This window comes from Schistocerca serialis, chromosome 5, assembly GCF_023864345.2.
Source record: "Schistocerca serialis cubense isolate TAMUIC-IGC-003099 chromosome 5, iqSchSeri2.2, whole genome shotgun sequence".
NCBI lineage: Eukaryota > Metazoa > Arthropoda > Insecta > Orthoptera > Acrididae > Schistocerca > Schistocerca serialis.
Window position 1 is genome coordinate 401,486,512 of NC_064642.1, and position 19,043 is coordinate 401,505,554.

General features: G+C 40.8%; 1 protein-coding gene across 2 annotated transcripts in view; it reads left to right on the forward strand.

Moving 5' to 3' along the window:
* Positions 1–2,301: 2,301 nt before the first annotated feature.
* The window catches only part of LOC126482399 (uncharacterized), a 49,394-nt gene continuing 32,652 nt past the window's right edge, over positions 2,302–19,043 (forward strand). Inside the window, exons 1-2 of one of the 2 annotated variants that reach the window (XM_050106515.1) lie at positions 2,302–2,589; positions 2,666–2,846. In XM_050106515.1, coding sequence (XP_049962472.1) covers positions 2,715–2,846 — 132 coding nt within the window. In that variant the 5' untranslated portion in view covers positions 2,302–2,589; positions 2,666–2,714. Of the gene's footprint in view, positions 2,847–19,043 lie in introns of both variants that reach the window. The other variant, XM_050106514.1, reaches the window with a different exon arrangement.

A 19,043-nucleotide genomic window follows, 5' to 3' on the forward strand; every position in this document is an offset into this window, starting at 1 on the left:
TTGGTACCTGGCGCAAATCTTAAGCATCCCGACAGAAATTGCGCGAGCACTAACGAGCGCAGTGTACTACCTGTTGTGGCGTCGAAATATATTCAAAGTGGCGCAAGCAACGTGCTCGCTGCCAACGAAAGAAGGGGGACTAGGTCTAGTTGATACAAAGACCAAATGTGCAGCCCTTCTACTGAAACGAACGCTCGCCATCCAGGACAAAAACCCTGACAGCGTCACAGCCAAGATAATTGGAAGATACAAGCCCACATCACAAGAAGCGCCGGTCGACACGTGACACATTCCCTTCAGAATGCGACACGTCAGGCTGCACTACGCCAACAAAAGTTACGTTCTGGACACCGTGGCGAACCCCAGCCACAGAACAGCCAAGAGAGTATACTGGGCCCTCAGGGGGAAGCCGGCAAAAAACAAATTTGAACAAAAACTCTCGCAATACAATTGGAAACAAATATGGGGGAACGTCTCGGAAAACGTGTTGCCTAAACATGCGAAGGAGACATGGTACAAAATAATTAACAGAACGGTACCAACCAACCAAAGACTGGCGGAGATAAAACTCGTCGCAAGTGACAAGTGTGACGTATGTGGCATGACCGACACCCTCGAGCACCGATTCACGTGCGGGAATGCCATCAACATCTGGGAAGCGTGCCAGCAGATGGTGGCCCACATCAACAGAACGGCGCCGGGAAGCATCACAGTGGAAGCAATCACCGCCCCAGACTGCAACCCATTTCCACGGCCCAAGCGACTGGCGACTCTCTGGATCCTCGCCATGATGGCACACGCCATCGTAGTGCGGAGGCAGACCGACCAGCTGGCCTTCCTGATGGACCTCTGGGAGGAGAACAAGACAGCCCAGCAGCACAGGCGATACCACGAGAACTTCAAAAACTTCCTGCAGATTCCACTGCAGACAGCAATCGCCAGAGTCCTCCCCAGCCTGTGACCCTCAGCACCGCCACCAACACCTCACCACACTCACCACAAGAAGAACGTATGCAGTGATAGTGAACAAGTGCAACAAAAAAGATAAAGTGCTTCCTCTTCTCGCATCAAATAGTGAAGTATAGTAGTATAAAGTGTTTCTTTTTAGTGAAATCAGTGACACAAAGTGCTCCTTAGTGGAAAGTGCCAACTACTCATTATTATTATTAGATAATTTTTTTAAATGATTTCCTTTACTTTGTGCCTATAAAATTCTATTGATTACTCACACTATCCTTTCTGCTTCTCTTATGTAATATGACAAAAATTTTCTCTCTTCTTAAATTTAGGTATATTCTGTAGTATATGTAAAAAAAAAAAAGTTTCTTCCACTTCTGCTCCACCTATCATGGTGACGTTTCCTTCATACTGTCCCACTTAACAGTGTAACTAGAGGAAGAGATCAAACCAGAATACACAATGTGCCTGTGGCATAACAAGTGCATCACATACAGAAACATAAACTCAAAATCAATGCATCAATGCCAAATATAAACTGTTATGCCTGTCCTGCAACGTCTACCCCCCCCCCCCCCAAAAAAAAAAAAAAAAAAAAAAGACGGCAAATGGCCATGTAAAAGGGTTTAAGGAACAAACAATAAGAGAAAAACGAAGAAGGAAAATATAAAAACGAAAACATATAAAATGACAGTAATATTAAGCATCACTAGGAATATAATAGATTAATAGAATAAAATATCTTTTTTTTTAAATGTATCGTTGTTAATATAATTTAAATAAATATATATGGTTACAAAAAAAAAAAAAAGATTCCCGGCGGGGTCAGAGATTTTCTCAGCCTCGTGATGACTGGGTGTGTGCTGCCCTTAGGTTAGTTAGGTTTAAGTAATTCTGAGTTCAGGGGACTGATGACCATAGATGTTAAGTCCCATAGTGCTCAGAGCCATAATAATGTCAAATAATGCGAGTATTAGTACAACCTGATTTCTGTACAAATTCAATGCAGTAATGCGATCATTGTAAATAGGTGTTATAAATGATTTTTATATTTAGTGTTTATGACTAAATTTTTTTATTGATTCCACATCAATGACGATCATTTCACCTGTGTAATCTAATGAGTCTAGAATTAGAAACTTGTAGGATGACATGGTTTTAGCAAACGGGTTTTCAAGAATTAAATGGCGTTTTCATCGATATACCATCTAATATAAAGGTCAGGTAGCCATTTTTATGAACATTTCATGTATTTTAGAAAGGACAAAAATGGGCTCCATATCCATAGGGTTATCACGGACTGTGGGGTTATGTCAACTTCACTGTATCCCAAGTTGGTTGCCGTGTCTACAGCGACTTTCAGATGTTGACAGTGCGCGGATATGGCCGGTAGTGTTTGGAGGAGTGGCAGGGTGCTTGATTTTTTGAAACGAATTTGTTTTTCTTCGAAACGTGGAGGTCAAGAACGTTTGCAGATGTCTTCAACTCGTGCATTTGTGCTAAATGGCGGTTCCTCGAAATCACTGAATATCATAACCTGCAAAAGGAATGACAGATTGTCACATTACTGTGTTCACCGACACCTAACCCCAGTGTACACTGTACATCACGCTGCATTTTTATCAGCAAAAGGTGAATGTCATTCTTTGCAGAGTTGTCAGGCCATAAATAAAACTAAGTGCGTAAACTTATTTACATGTTGTAGCAGGAACTTCTGTAGCGGTACAAGTTCAGGCCCCGAGAAATTTCCTCATATTATGAATTTTCCGGAATTGGTGTGGCCAAGTCTCACGAAGAGTTTGAAAAATTGGATACTTGCAAATTTGATAATCAGGCCTTACTTTGATCAGGAATTCAATATTCAGGACTTCGTACTGGGGTCAAAGCAGGTAGGCATTTGATATGTAAATATGCAAAACATTTTTACAGCTTTCATGTGTGGAGTTGCGAAATCACAGAGAGATTTGTATCGGATGCTGAACTGTAAACTTGGTCACCAATTTTCGTGTGATCATAGGCTCATGAACGACTAGAGAATGGACAGTAAAATCATTGAACAGTTTTCACACCCTGAACTTTGCATAAACTGCCCCCAGGATGTATTGAATATATGCATACTGCCTTAGTTTCAAGCTTTAGGATAAGGGCTATACATGCAGTAGGGGCTAATTGGGTTTTAAAATGAGGATATGCGTTGGTTAACTCATGTTGAAAATGTGTCAAAATAATATACAAAATCACACTGTGGCAATCTAATTTGTTGTTTGGTGTGTTATCGGAAACACAGAGTATTAATGCAGCACTCAATGTACTCATTTGTTTATAAAAGGTATTTGCATTAATAGTGTTCGTAAACTTACGGACAGTTGTAAGACTCTCTCTCTCTCTCTCTCTCTCTCTCTCTCTCTCTCTCTCTCTCTCTGTGTGTGTGTGTGTGTGTGTGTGTGTGTGTGTGTGTGTGTGTGTGTGTGTGTGTTTTATATATACTGGAGGGATCTGCAGGTTGCTCACTCATTCGCAATTAGTTTTAATTTTTTGGCAGTTGCCTTAAGGTAGCCATAGTGTTTTAGATAGGGAGAGAGAAATATTATGTTGATTCTAAGTTCTGCTGACTGTTTTTATTATCGACAGTCAAGCCTGTCATTGTAGTCTTTAGTCTATATTACTAAACGGCTATCCCAGTTCATCATTCACGAGCCTAGTTGTGGGATGCCTACCTGACGGCTTCCAGGGTCAACAAATACTTGATTTTCAATATTTCACACAATTATTGACTGATTTTATAAATTTAAAATGCTATGATCTACTCATTAATAGAGAAAATCTTACGTTTACATTTTAACGCAGCAAGAGAAATAGGCCTAGTTAGGAACAGACATTATCCATGCATGCCACTGAATGAACATGGAGAATTATATCATTGTATGGCATATACCTTAAGAAATGTGACATGACAACAACATAGAGATGTGTGATAACAAGATTTTACTGTAAACTGAGTGAATAATACCCACACAATACTGATGTGTTTGGTAATGAGAGTACTTCAGGATAGCCAACAAAATTTAAACATAATATTAGAAAAATTTCTTCCCACTTACCAGAGTGTCAAGTATTTAACATACTGACTAATTTGAAAAGTAATCAGAAGTTTCAGGTATTTTATACATCAGAGTTCAGTTTTTTAAGGACTCAGAGGGGTTAACCAGTATTAAAGAATCAACAGTTTATTAGGCTCTGCATATTTCTAAACCAATCTAGTATAGATAACATACAACATAATATTATCTTAGAATCAACGCCACCTTGTAGTAGACACATACCTGCACGTGCACGCATAATAAGAACATACGTACTCAAGGCCCGTTATTCCCATTGGCATCGTAATATTTTGATAAAGTATATTTGATTATATGATGACAGTCTTCATAGTTGATAGTGTCACTGATATTGTATTCTTTAACATGTAGGCCTACATTAGCTGTGCTGTAGTCCTTTGATGTGAAACAGGTGTTATACATTTTATTTTGGCTTTAAGGGATATTTGACAATAGGATGTTGATGTATGTATAAGAATCTAACTATTATTTTGAGAAATCACATGGCAACTCATATCATTTCATTACAAACTCAGACGTGTGAGCAAAGGATTAATTAATAGAATCACCTGACATGTTCCATACCCAGGAGGATCCCTCTTTTGTGGGTCTATGGAATGAATAATTAATCTAATCTAATCCTGTGCTCTGGGAACCAAGCAGGTAATTTTTTTTCTGCAAATGCTCTCCTCCTTTAAGTAATGTATTTTGTTTGTTAACTATTTGCCCTTTAGTGGCAGACATTTTTTTTTTTTTAGTTATTCTTGTGCAAACATTTAACTGGGAAATCCATGTCATTCCTGTATCCCAGGACAGTGTTGGTCTAATGCAAAATACAGCTTGCCTGTCACTAGGGGTGGAAGCAATGCTTGCAGTTGGCTCAGTCATTTTAAGGTTTGATAGTGGTATATGGTACCCAGGTGGAAGGCTCAGATATACCAGAAGCAGACTTTTTGATCACTAATACTGAGTGGAGACTCATGAGGTCCTCTTAATAGTAAGGCATGCAGAAAACCAATACAGACAGGTAGCTACTTGAGAAGCAGTGTGTGTGTGTGTGTGTGTGTGTGTGTGTGTGTGTGTGTTATGCATACGTCAGTTTTTTAGAGTAATAAAATTACATGTAGTATACAGAGAGGAGTTTAACAGCATTGATTATAAAGGGGAAAACTTGACTTTGCACACCAGAAAAAGAAAATATTGTGGTATTAATTAGTGGATTATGGAGGATGTTATACATAAATGTGCACTGATCATACTGCGGCTGAGATTTTAACTTATGGGCTTTAGAATGGGAACCTAATGTGGTTAGAACATCTTAGATCTCCTATTTACAAACAGATCTGAATGTTTACATTAAATTAGTCCTAGAAGGGAGTCATTGAGAATGAGGCTACTACAGCATGACTACAGATTCAAAAAGGAATGTCAAGGCACTTGTAGAAAATTCACTTTCTAGCAAGTGAACCATAAACAGAATGCAGATTTTTTTGAGCAGTCATCATAAAAGTCTGAGATTAAAATAGAGGTGTGTAACAATAAAATTGAAATTAATTGTACAGCATTATTTAGAGAAATTTGTGCTGAGCAAGGTTGCAAGGAGTTGGAAATATTGTGGTTCAGTAGCTGTATTAGTAAGTTACTGTGACATCAGAGATAAGTTTGTTGACAAACAATAAGCTGAATAAATTCAAAATTAAAGTACTGAGAGCAGTGTGAGAAGTGTCCAGTAAACTTGAAAATAAAATATTTCTGACCAATCTGACAAAAAACCTAAGTCTTGCTCTTTCCTAGCGTTACTAAATGACTAAAAGTAATCCATTTATTGTTTCAGTTTCAAATGTTCACCAAAATCAGGGGAAATGGTACTCAGCTTCCTCCTTTCAAACTTCACATGAAAATTGTAATGATACATACCAATGTGACTGAAGAATAGAAAATGAACCAAAATTGCTGAAAACTGATAGAATGTTTGTACAATTCTACATAGATCATGTGAAATAGCTTGCTGCCCTTCCTACAGCAGTTCATTCTATATCTAAAACTATACTCTGTACTGTGAAGTGCATAGCAGATGATATGTGCTTTGCACCCCCACTGCTGAACAATTCCTGATGAGGTCTGCAATGTGGACTGTAGTGTTACCATGGAGTATGATTGCATTAGGGTTTCTTCCCGTTCCATTCATGTGGAGAGCACAGAAACAATGCTAGTTTAAATGCCTCAATGCATGCTGTAATGAATTTAATCTTGTCCTCGCAATCCCCACAGAGCGATATGTAGGGGGTTGTAGTACCTTCCTGGAGTCATATGAGGGTCATTTCTTAAGTCATAGCAACTGTTGTACGAGGGCTGTTCAATGAAGAATTATCATATTTTGATGACCCCTCTCAAAGTAATCTCCCATGATTGAGATGCACTTGTCCCGGCTACACTGCCAGTCTTCAAATACATGTTGGAAACCATTTTTTGAGAGGTCCTTCAAAATCGCCTCCGCAGCCTTCACCACTGCTTCTGACGATTGATAATGTCTCCCATGAAGGCATTTCTTCATGTGAGGGAATAGAAAAAAGTCATATGGGGTTAAATCTGGACTATAGGGTGGGTGAGGGATGCATTTCATGTCGATTTTTGCAAGATACTCAGCAACAACATTGGTAATATGCGGCCGCGCATTGTCGTGGTACAGCATCCAGCCTGCTTCACAGAAATGTGGTCTTTTACGCCTGATATGGACTTGCAGTGTTTTCAGGACATCCCTGTAGTATTGTCCAGTTACTGATGTGAGTGCGGGTACAACATGCTGATAAACCATCCCATGAATATCAAAGAATAAGATGGCCATAACTTTCTCAGCAGGAGCAACCATGTTTGCTTTTTTGGTGGTTGGTGATGAAGGAGATTTCCACACTGAGCTTTGCTGTTTGCTCTCAGGATCAAAATGATGTAGCCAATCAGCAGTGATTACATTTGAAAGAAACTCCTGATCTTCCTCTAACATCAACTTTAGCTACATGCAGACCTGCACGCGCATGTTCTTTTGTTCGGGAATCAACAGTCTTGGAACCGTTCGCGCACAAACATCTTCCTTGTCTAATTTTTCTGTCACCAAGGTGTGGGTTGCACCCAATGAAATGTTCGGTATTTCAGAAAGTGATCTTAAGGTGATTCATTGATTCTCTCTCACAATGACAGCAGCATTGTTGATGTTTTCTTCTGTAAGAGCAGTAACTGGAGAAATTGATTGTCTCCCCTTTAAACCACCTTCGAGCTCCATTGTAGGGAAGAACAGAATCTTCATAGGCCTCCTGCAACATTGTATAGGCCTCAGCTGAAGATTTGTTGAGACGAAAACAGAATTTCAAGGCCGCATATTGTTCCTCGCGTGTTACCTCCATTGCATTGTTTGGCGATACTAAACATGTCTGACCTCGCCTGCCTCTCACAGGCAGGAACCAGGAGTCCCAACAATGAAACTACTATGTGTGTTTGTTGCACATTAAGCTAACAGAATATCATAAGATTAAAATTTAGCACAAGAAAGTATGACCATAAAAAAATTTATGATCATTCTTTATTGAACAGCCCTTGTATATCTCGTGGTGTGGGAATTCTATGGTATGCATTGAATTGGTAATGGAGTCTGTATCTTAATGCCAACATAAAATGGGGTTCCAGTGCTGGAGGTCTGGGGAAAGGTTGAAATGAAACACAAACACTGGAACTCTTTATAACTTAATTGTGTAAGAGTACAAATTGAACAAAGATGAATCAAAATCAACTGCTGTTCATCAAACTAATCCCCTAGTGCATCCACACAGTGTTGACAATGACTGAGATGGTGCTGAATGTCATCGGCATTGCCATCAGTGTGATCCACCGCCAAAAAACCATGAGGATATCCACCGTGTTTCCAAAGTGTCTCCCATGCAATGGTTTCTTCAGTTTTGGAATGAGGTCAAAGTCGCACGCACGGAGATCTGGTAAGTAGGATGGGTGGAGGAGGATTTCCCATTCCCACCACTGTACACAATTTTTATGAGGTCTGCAATGTGGGCTGTAGCGTTATTGTGGAGTATGACTGCATTATCCAGCAGTATTGGATGTGTACATTGCAGATGTAGTACTGGGCATTGGGTGTGACCTTCCCTAACAGGGTGACGCTCCAGAACACCATGGTCATCATACACCAGAATGAGAACGCCTTCATTGGGATGGATTCTGAAACACTTTGTATCACCATGGTGAACCTGTGGCATTGTCATTCTACAGATGGAGTCTTCAATTCTGGTTTATATGCTCATGCCCAGGTTTTATCAATCACAACAGTGTGATTTAGCTGCTCAATCCCTTCCCACTCAAATTGCTCCATGTTGATTTGGCTGGTCTCATATTACGTCCACTTCTGCAGCTCTGTTAACTGAAACTGAATCCATTTTGAACACTTCTTGCACACCTTGAAGTCCTGCCATAGAGTGGGGAACATAGTTGCCCTTGACATACCCGCCCCTGCCATTAATTTCTGCATTGTTCAGTGTCAGTCCTCTGTTAACAACTGTTGCATAACAGCCATGTACGGGTCAGTATGGGGTGAGGCGGACCGCCCACTTTGCGGTGAGTCTGTCGTTGCCACCCTCCCATGTGGTCGGAATCTGTCTATTGAAGTGTGCATTTCATTTCAACCTTTCCTGTGAGCTCCTGTAGTGGAACCCCATTTTATGTTGGCATTCAGATACAGATTCCCGTACCAGTTCAGTGAACACCATAGAATTCCCACATTGTCAAATTGTTGCAAGATATACCATAGTTGCTATGACTTTCAAACATGTTTACTGTGATTATGGTGGTGCCACATCCTTGTATGATACACCATAGTTGCCACAACTTATGGAACGACTCTTGTAATTTAAAGCTGGTACTTAAGATTTTGTAAGTAGGCTTTCTTGGTCATCAATTCGGGATAAAATCTTGAGCTTTCGAAGATAGCCTCTTTCATCAACATCAGGAGCAACTGGCTGTCTTTGCTGCTGCTGTGGTGGCCTTTTATAGCCCAAGGACAGCTTCTGATTCGTTGACTATTTACATACTGCTGTCGCAGACAGTGTCAGTGTCCATGCTGGTGGTGCCACCACTTCTGTGGCAAAGTAAACACTGCAAAGAATGTCTCTGCTGCTTCTCTGCATTGAGTGCTTGTACCCATGTAGTGCTCAGATAATATCTACTAACATGGTTAAAGTTCTTCTCGCTCGTTCTTATTTCAACAGCCTCCTTAATGACAGAATCCCAGTATGTGGAGGCATGGGACAAAATTTTTATTTCATCAAACAGTATTTTATGTTTGTTAGTGAGGCTGTGCTCTGCAGTTGCCGATTTCTCTAGTTCTCTATTTTTAATATGCCGTTGGTATTTTGCACAGTGGTCAGAAACAGTATGAATAGTCTGACCTATGTAATTGCTTCTATGCTCACAGGGGATATTATAAATTTCAGGAACCCTGAAGCCGAGACTGTCCTTAACAGGGTGCATCATTTCCTTAATTTTCTTAGGACGACGAAAAATCATTCTTATACCCTGTCTACCCAGGACTCTTCCTATTGTACTGGATATAGTGCCACAAAAAGGAAGAACTGCAATCAGTGGTTCATCCTGTGAGTGTGCAGCATTTTCACATTTCCTTTTCTTGGATAATGCTGCCTTTATATCGCATGCACTGTAGCCATTTTTTCGGAATATGTACTTCAGTTGGTTAATTTAGGACTTCAAGTGCTGCTCATCAGAAACAGTTGTTGCTCTACGTGTCCAAAATGGCTCTCTTCTGAACAGGATGACGGAAACTCTGTGCATTAAGATATAAATTGGTATGTGCCTGCTTGCGGTACACAGAGTGGCTAATACACCCGTTTGCCTGTCATCATACTGAAACTTCTAAGAATGGCAACATCCCTTGCCATCTTGACATTGAACCAGATGTTTGGATGTATGCTGTTCACGTGTTCCATGACAGCTTCTGCGCTGTGTTGCCAGACCATAAATGTACCGTCAACGTAACGATAAAATAAGGATGTACAGAGGGGAGCCAAATTTAATGCACATTCTTCAAAATTCTCCATAAAAAAGTTAGCCAATGATGGAGACTACGGAGAGCCCACCGCCATACTGTCCATCATTTCATAAAATTGACACCATCTGTGACAGCAGTACTCATTGCTGACCAATCAGAAGCCATCCATGGGCTATATAAGGCCACCACAACAGCAGTGAAGACAGTCAGTTGCTCCTGACGATGACAATGGAGGCTCTCATCGAAAGCTCAAGATTTTATCCCAAACTGATGCGACAAGAAAACCTGGAATGTTTTACATAGAAAGTGCATCTTTTTAGACTGCCAGTTCAGTTTCTTCAGAGTCTCTATAAGACTCTCCCATGGGTCCAACAGAACTATGACCTTTTGTGCTGCCCTTCTCTGTATGTGTTTAATATTCCCTGTTAGTCCTGTTTGGCATGGGTCTCGCACACTTGAGCTGTATTCTAGGATAGGTTGGTGACGAGTGATTTTCAAGCAATCTACTTTGTAGCCTGATTGCATTTCTTCAGTATTCCACCAATAAACTGATGTCTGCCACCTGCTTTACCCATAGCTGAACCTATGTGATCATTCTATTTCACGTCTCTGCGAAGTGTTCCACTGAGTATTCGTATGAGTTAACTTGATTCCATGAGCCAAAGGCCTTCCTGCAGTGGCAACACTGGTTCCCATCACATCACTGAAATTAAGCATTGTTGGGCTTGGTTAGCAGGTTGTTGGGTTACTGTCTGAGTCTGCCAAGTGCTGTTGGCAAGCTGGGTGCACTCAGCCCTTGAGGCCAATTGAGGAGCTACTTGAGTAGTGATACCAATCATGAAAACTGACAACGGCTGGTATAGCGCTGTGCAGACCACATGCACTCCGTATCTGCATCTGGTGACACCTAAGGACTGAGGATGACATGGCGGCCAGCCGATACTGTTAGGCCTTCAAGGCCTGTTTGCACGGTGTTTTGTTTGTAAGTGATTCCATCTGACTCATTGGCGTTACAGCCATAGGGTACTACTTTTCATTTTGTAAAGTGCAAGATTTTACATTTCTCAATGCCGGCCGCGGTGGTCTAGCGGTTCTGGCGCTGCAGTCCGGAACCGCGGGACTGCTACGGTCGCAGGTTCGAATCCTGCCTCGGGCATGGGTGTGTGTGACGTCCTTAGGTTAGTTAGGTTTAAGTAGTTCTAAGTTCTAGGGGACTTATGACCTAAGATGTTGAGTCCCATAGTGCTCAGAGCCATTTGAACCATTTTTGAACATTTCTCAATATTTAAAGCAAGTTGCCAATCTTTGCCCTACTTTGAAATCTTATCAAGATCTGTCTGTATATCTGTGCATCTTGTTCAGACAATACTTCATTATAAATAACTGCATCATCTGTGAAAAGTCTAAGGTTACTATTAATGTTGCCCACAAGGTCATTAATATACAACGTGAATAGCAAGGGATCCAACAAACTTCACTTTAGGTCATTGGAGCAATAAAGCATTCTATGTGATTGCAAAAAGGCAAAAATCATTCCAGTTTTCAAGAAGGGTTATCGAAGACATACAAGTAACTGCACTGATGAGCTAAAACACTAAAATAATTTTCCACCCCAAGTTTAAATGCCCCATTGGTAGTGGCGTGGCACGTGATGTGGTAAGGGAAGTTTATAAGCAAACCAGAGAACAATGGGGAATTATTCTAGTGCTGATACAATCCCTAAATATTGAAATCCACTGACATGTGGCTTTGAAAAGGGAATGTTGCTTTGGCCCCCCATGGAAATGAGCATCCCAGAAATAGAGAAGCTGGTTGGCTTTTTACATGCTACTGCTGTGAGCATCTATGAATCATGGCTGAAGGCTGGTAAAACCATGAATAGGTGATTGTGTTGGGACATTCATTGTCATCACAGAATAAAGATATCGGAGGCTTGCTCATGCTGTGAAGCAGGGGTGTCCAACCCACGGTCTGCATGCAGCCTAAAGCAAGTATCAGTGCAGCCCAAGAAGTGAGCACCTATCTCACAATCAGTAAAAAATGAAAATACTGTTCATGTAAAACTATAATAAATTGAATATTTTCAATTTGAAACTCACAATGCTCTTCTTTCGTTGGTCCATTCCATTCATGGCATTCTCACTTGTGCTACATTCGTCTGTTATTTTACAGCTTCTTCAGTCATGCTGATGAAACTACGAGCTTTAGAGATGTGTAATGAAATGAATTTGTGGAAATAAAAAGAAATTTTGTGTTAGTCTTGGCAATTGTGATAAAGTTGGTAGAAATTAGATATCTTCATGTGGATTGCATTTACTGCTGAGTTTACCACCTAACACTACTTAAAGATTACATTAATTCTATATTCTGTAATTAAGTACACATAAAATTATTAATGAAATCTCATATATAAAATATCAAATTAATTCCATCGTGCTTTTTTAGAGTAAATAATCATACATTAATAAATTCTAAATTACTTAAATGTGTGCTTCTGACCATCCTTTTTCCCCCCCTTTTTTCAGTGGTTGTTGTTCATGTTAAGTATATTATGTGTGGTCCAGAAATACTCATCTTGTTGCACACCCTAGCTGGAAAACATGTTAGGCAATGATCTGTGGCAGATATGACAACAGAGTACATGCTGGTGCAGGCACAAGTGTTCTGGAGCACACTGTTCAGCGTTGTTGAGCATGGGGCTCTGCAGCAGATGGCCCCTGAGTGTTCCCATGTTGACACACTTTGCCAGTTAAGACCATGTTGACACACTTTGCCAGTTAAGACCATGTTGACACACTTTGCTAGTTAAGACCGTAGTGGGCATGGGATCATCAAAATAGAACAGTGGACCTGGTTGGGTGAATCTCATAATTTTTTTTTAAATTGCAGTTGATGGCTCCATCCGCACACGCCATCATCCAGGCAAACACTTGCTTGAAACAAGTACCATGCCGTGCATGCTGGCTGCTAGGGCTTCTTGTAATAATCAAAGGCATTAAGACAGCTGTTGCATATGTAAACGTTATTGTGGACCACTTGCGTCCCTTCATATTTGATGTCTTCCCTGACAGCGATCGCATCTTCCAGCAGGATACCTTTCCTTGTCAGAAGGCTAGAACTGTGCTAAAGTGGTTTGAGTAGCATGATAGCGAACTCACAATCATGTCATGGCCACCAAATTCACGTGATCTGAAAGCTGTGTTAGAGTCCTGGGACTCTTTAATTGGGTGCCAGTTCCTTGTCCACAAATAACCAGCCTGTAATGTATTGGAACTGCGTGATCTGTGCTGACACATCTGGTAGGCTACCACATTCTTTTGGAAACCGTACAAGGACTTGGAATTTCCAAAGGTGGACCAATGCACTATTAAGTGGGTAGTCAAAATGTTTAGACTTATTAGGTTATGAGTTTACGCTGCTGACATCAATCTTTTGTGGAATAATGACACATGCTTTAAGCTGCTGTATTATGTATGACTTTCATGGGAACCAAAAATCTCCTGTATGGATGAATATAAATTCGGCAAATGATGCTCTTGCAAAACTCGGCTTAGTCTCTTTTTTTTCCATTTGAGCCAAAGGGCAGTGGATAAGTGTCTGATGTGGTGTGATGGGATGTACTTTTTGTTGCAGTTGGTCCATAGTGAGGAAATCATACAGGATGTAGAACATGTCATAAAAACAAAAATACACAATAAATATTCACAGTGAAAAACAAATGTGCTAATGTACTTTCCATAGATCCGATCCCTAGTGAATGGATTGTCATGGATGTGGAATGAGACAAAAAAATTTTAATTTTTTTTCATTTGAAAGGTAATAATAAATACTAAATAGAAAATCATTTTACAACACTTATTTACAATGATCACATTGAAGTACAAAATTTGTACAGTATTCAGATTGTTCTAATAACCAGATTATTTGATATTATTAGTTTTTCTCTCTCTCTCTCTTTTTCTCTCTCTCTCTCTCTCTCTCTCTCTCTCTCTCTCTCTCTCTCTCTCTCTCACACACACACACACACACACACACACACACACACACACACAGCTTGTGGTCTCGCTTCCCGAGCACAGGGTCCCGGAAGGCAACAGCAAACCATCCCCATCAGGACCTTGCCTAGTACGGCGGTGCGGGTCTCCCGCATTGTTCCCCTACACTCTGTCAAGAAGTATGGGACTTCATTTACATATATATTCTACTAAGAAATTCAGCCATGAATTAAGCAGTAAATCCTTTAGGCTACTCTTAAAAACTCCATAGGTAGTTAAATGCTTTATACTGTGGCATATTATTGAAAATGTGCATTTCTGAACAATGGACACCATTTTGGATTAAAGTAAGTGACTTTAAATCTTTGTAAGGCAATTCTTATTTTTAGTATTGATAACATTCAGCAACGCTGCAACATGCTGCTCCTGGCTGAATTTGCTATCTAGCTGTAATCCAAAGAATTCAACACAGCCTACTTCTTTTGTCTGTTTCTCATTGTATTTTAGTCATGTACCGGTCAGAAACATCTTAAAAGTTCTGAACTGCATGTAGTGTGTTTTTCCAAAGTTTAGTGACAGACTTAGCTAGGAAACATTTAATAAGGTTCATGAAAATTTCATTAACTGATCTCTCTAAGACTGGACTTGATTTGCTGTTTATTGCAATGTTTTTATCATAACGAAACAAACTTGACATTTGGTAATGTTACTGATGAAAGGTCATTGATATACAGAAGAAAAAGTAAGGACTCTAAGGTGGAACCTTGTGGGACACCGCATGTAACTGGATGATGCCCAATAGCTTAATACATGCCTCTTTCCTAATGACACACTTTGTTTCTGTCAGATATACAGGATTTGAACCATTTTGCAGAATTTCTACCATAATATCCTAATTTACTTAAAAGAATATTGTGATTTACATAGTCAAGGGCCTCTGACAGATCACAAAATATACCAGTAGCCTGTAATTTACTGTCTAATGAATTAAGCTGCTGCTGTGTTCTTTGGCTTATGGAAGGCATTAGATACACTTAAAACAGTCATTTAGTTTACAAAATATGCACTTACGTGATGTACTGAAGACGTCCCACAAATGGAACACAGTATATTGCACTTAGCGGGAAGATATTGTTAACATAGAGGTAATACCCCAACAGTCATGTAAAACTGTGAATTGTTCATGATCAATGTAAATGTCCCGGAGAATAATGTGGACTCCATAAGGCTGTTCGTGGTCAGTAGTCTTTGATATATTTCACAAAGTGAGAAAATTATAGTGCATTTAGAAATACTTCGAGGATGCACTTGGTGCGGGGACTGATGGTTGACCCCCAGCACAAACACATGTAGTGGGCTAAAGTGCACTTGCAGTGTCAGTGGCTCGTCTCACGTACTGATGTTGACAATTGATGACATTGGCTGTAGCCAGTCAGGTTATAATATACAGTAGCCCATGAGAATCGCTGAATCTGATTTCTTTTGGCAGTTGATATGAACTGATTATTATTATTATTATTATTATTATTTTTATCTGGCGAGCACCAGAATAACTTTTACTGATCTGGTTATTATGAATTTTCAGGTTGATTACTGATTTACATATAGATGAATGGAGGGGGTAAGGGGCACTAGATGTGTTGACGGACTGATCTGTAGGGTAGCCCAAGGCCAAGACTAGGTGGAACGGTGACAATCTGCTTGTGAGTTGGCGAAGCCAGTGAATCTGAATACGAAAAAATGTTTGCTGTAATAGATTTGTGTGTAGTGTAGCCTGAGATATACCTTTGTCATTGCAATAATCTGCTTCCATGTCTTACTTCAGATTTTGCTGAAAATGGTGACAATGTGATTAAATTTTACTGCAAAACACCAGCTAACTTTATTTTCGAGTCATATAAAATTATGAACAGGCATTCTGATTCACTGCTGTCGATGGACTCAAGAGTTGTCAGATTCAGTTCCCATTATTGATCATGGTGGTAGTTACCAACATACACACAACACAACAGCTGCTCAAACTGAGTGCACTTTTAGCCAAGTATTGAATTGCACATAAATAGGCAGAATGACTATTACTGTTTGATTACATGAATGAGAATCACATTGAAAATAACAACTGTTAAATGTTCAGGAAGATGTGCTTACCACAGTTTATAGAATAATGGCCACATAAAACTTGGGGGAAAGCTATAGGGAAGTTGAGAGATTCATTTGAAGAGTCAGAGGGAAGAAAATTCAGCCACAAAGTAGGTAGCTCAGAAAATCCTTGTTAAAGTTATCCTGGAGTATTGTTCTACGGCTTAGGACCGTTTCAGATAGGGTTAATAGAGGAAAGAGAAGATACAGAGCAGAACACAATATCATGTAGTATTAAATCTCAGATTTATTCAGTAGGCATATCATATTCATTTAGTAAGCTCAGTAGTGTCATGGAGGTGCTCATTCAATCTCTGTAGCAGACACATTGTGCATCATGAAAAAGTTTACTGTTAAAATTCCTTGACTTTACATTCGAAGAAGTGCCAAGTAACGTATTACTGATTCTTCCTTCCACACACCTAACAAACTACCATGTGTTCCAATTAGAGAAATTTGAGCTCATACAGAGGCTTCTTATCAGTCATTTTTCTTATACACTGTATACTAATGGAAGGGGATATGGGCACTGTCACCTGTTTTAAGCACTCTTGTAAATGAAACTTCCTGGCAGATCAAAACTGTGTGCCAGACCGAGATTGGAACTTGGAACCTTTGCCTTGGGCAAGTGCTCTTCCAGCTGAGCTACCCAAGTAAGACTCACGACCCATCCTCAAAGTTTTACTTCTGCCAGTACCTTGTTTCCTACCTTCCAAATTCACAGAAGCTCTCGTGTGAAACTTGCAGAACTAGCAATCCTGGAAGAAAGGATATTGTGGAGACATGGCTTTGCCACAGCCTGGCGGATGTTTCCAAAATGAAATTTTCACTCTGCAGCAGAGTGTGCACTGATATGCATATTAAAACTGTGTGCCGGACCGAGATTCAAACTTCGGACTTCTGCCTTTCGCAAGCAGTTGCTCTACCAACGGAGCTACCCAGGCATGGATGGACAGGTCGTGAGTCCACTTGGTAGCTCAGTTGGTAGAGCACTTGTCTGCGAAAGGCAAGGGTCCTTTGTTCGAGTCTGTCTGGCACACGGTTTTAAGCTGCCAGGAAGTTTCACATCAGTGCAGAATCTGCTGGAGAATGAAAATTTCATTCTACTCTTGTACCTCTTTACTTCTCTCTCCCACTACCATCTGATGGACTCTTAATGTGTTAAAAGTTCTCTTCACATCAATACATATACAAACATGTTCATATAGGCACTTGAAAATCTTGTTCATGGATGCAGGCCAATCAGTTGCAGCCAAACTGGTTGCATGCTTTATATGTGGTTAAATTCATTAGTTTGTTCATCAGCCAAGTGTGAACCATTGAAGGATGAACATCAGTATGTCTTTGCCCATCCTTCATGTCACCAGATAAAACAATCAGACATTGGGTGCAGCGTGTTCACGTTGGACTGACGAGTACACAGTGAACCCACTTGATAGTTTTCTGTACAGAAGTTATTTGTCAGAGAACTAATATGCCAAAAATGGTGATGATCACTTGATTACTTACAAGAGCAGCAAAGAATTCATCTGTGGACATTCTGGAAGTATCCAGTGTAAGTTTTGAAAATTTACTCCCGTGTGTGGTTGGGACATAATGATCCATGAGCATTTATCTGCAGTTACTGTCAACAATCTAAAATACATTGTTTCTTCTTTGTCAGAATATAGTGACCTGGCATCCATGTGACAATAACTTGTTCAGACTGAGCATCTTGAACAAATTATGTGTACCCCCCAGGGGGTCCACAACTCTCTTGTGGATACGTGCGTAGGGAGCACGGGACCCCGAGCTAATGTGGCCCTCCTTCCTTTCCGGGCTGCATACCTTCCTTTTCCGTATCCTTCCGTATCCCCCATCTTCGCCCCCCTCCCCTCCCCTCTGGCTCTTTCCTTCCCTTTCTCCCCCTCTGGGAGTATGGTTTGTGCCTACGTCCGGAGACGGACGCTCGTAAATTTAATGCTTTCTTCGCCTTCTCTGCTTGTCTGTCTTCATCCTTCCTTTGTCCTTCTCTTTTCCTTACCTCTTCTCTTTACCCTTTTCTCCGCTGCGGCGTTTGAGACCTCTCTTCTTTCCTTTCCCTTTCTCTTTCTTCCTCCCTGTGTGTGTCTGAAGGCCGACCCACGCATTTTTGTGCGTAGCTGGTGACGGGGTAACGTGTAATTCCCCGCCCCGGGTAGACAGGTAGGACACGTACGTACCCCCTGGTAATGGCCAGGCCCAGGGAGGGGTGATTACCCGAGCTGATACCTTCCGAAAGTACCGATTGGTCCCTCCGTCCGTTTGTCGGGAGGTGTGACCTGAGGTGTGAACAATCACCTAAGGCGGGAGTGCCCTCAGAGAGGGCCCCCACAAGGGAGGAGCATGCCATCGGAGACGCCGGTAATCATGGGGGATTCTTCCGCAATGGTTTCCTCACCTTCCACTATGTCTGCTCACAAGCATAAGTTCACTGAGTCTCAGCCACAGACAGTTCTTCCATTGTTGCCACAGTTCCTTGTTGTTTCTCGGTCAGAAGAAGGTCAAGACTTCTCCACGGTCAACCCTTTCATTATTCAGAAAGGTGTCGACGCAATTGCAGGTCCTGTAAAGTCTTGTTCCAGATTACGGAATGGCGCCCTGTTGTTAGAAACAGTCAGTGCCCTCCAGGCACAAAAATTGCTGCGTACTTCTCTGCTCCACACTTTCCCTGTCCGGGTTGAAGCGCACCCCACTTTAAATTCCTCACGTGGAGTCGTTTATACACACTCCCTCGATGGATTGTCTGATGAAGAAATTCAGCACTACCTGTCT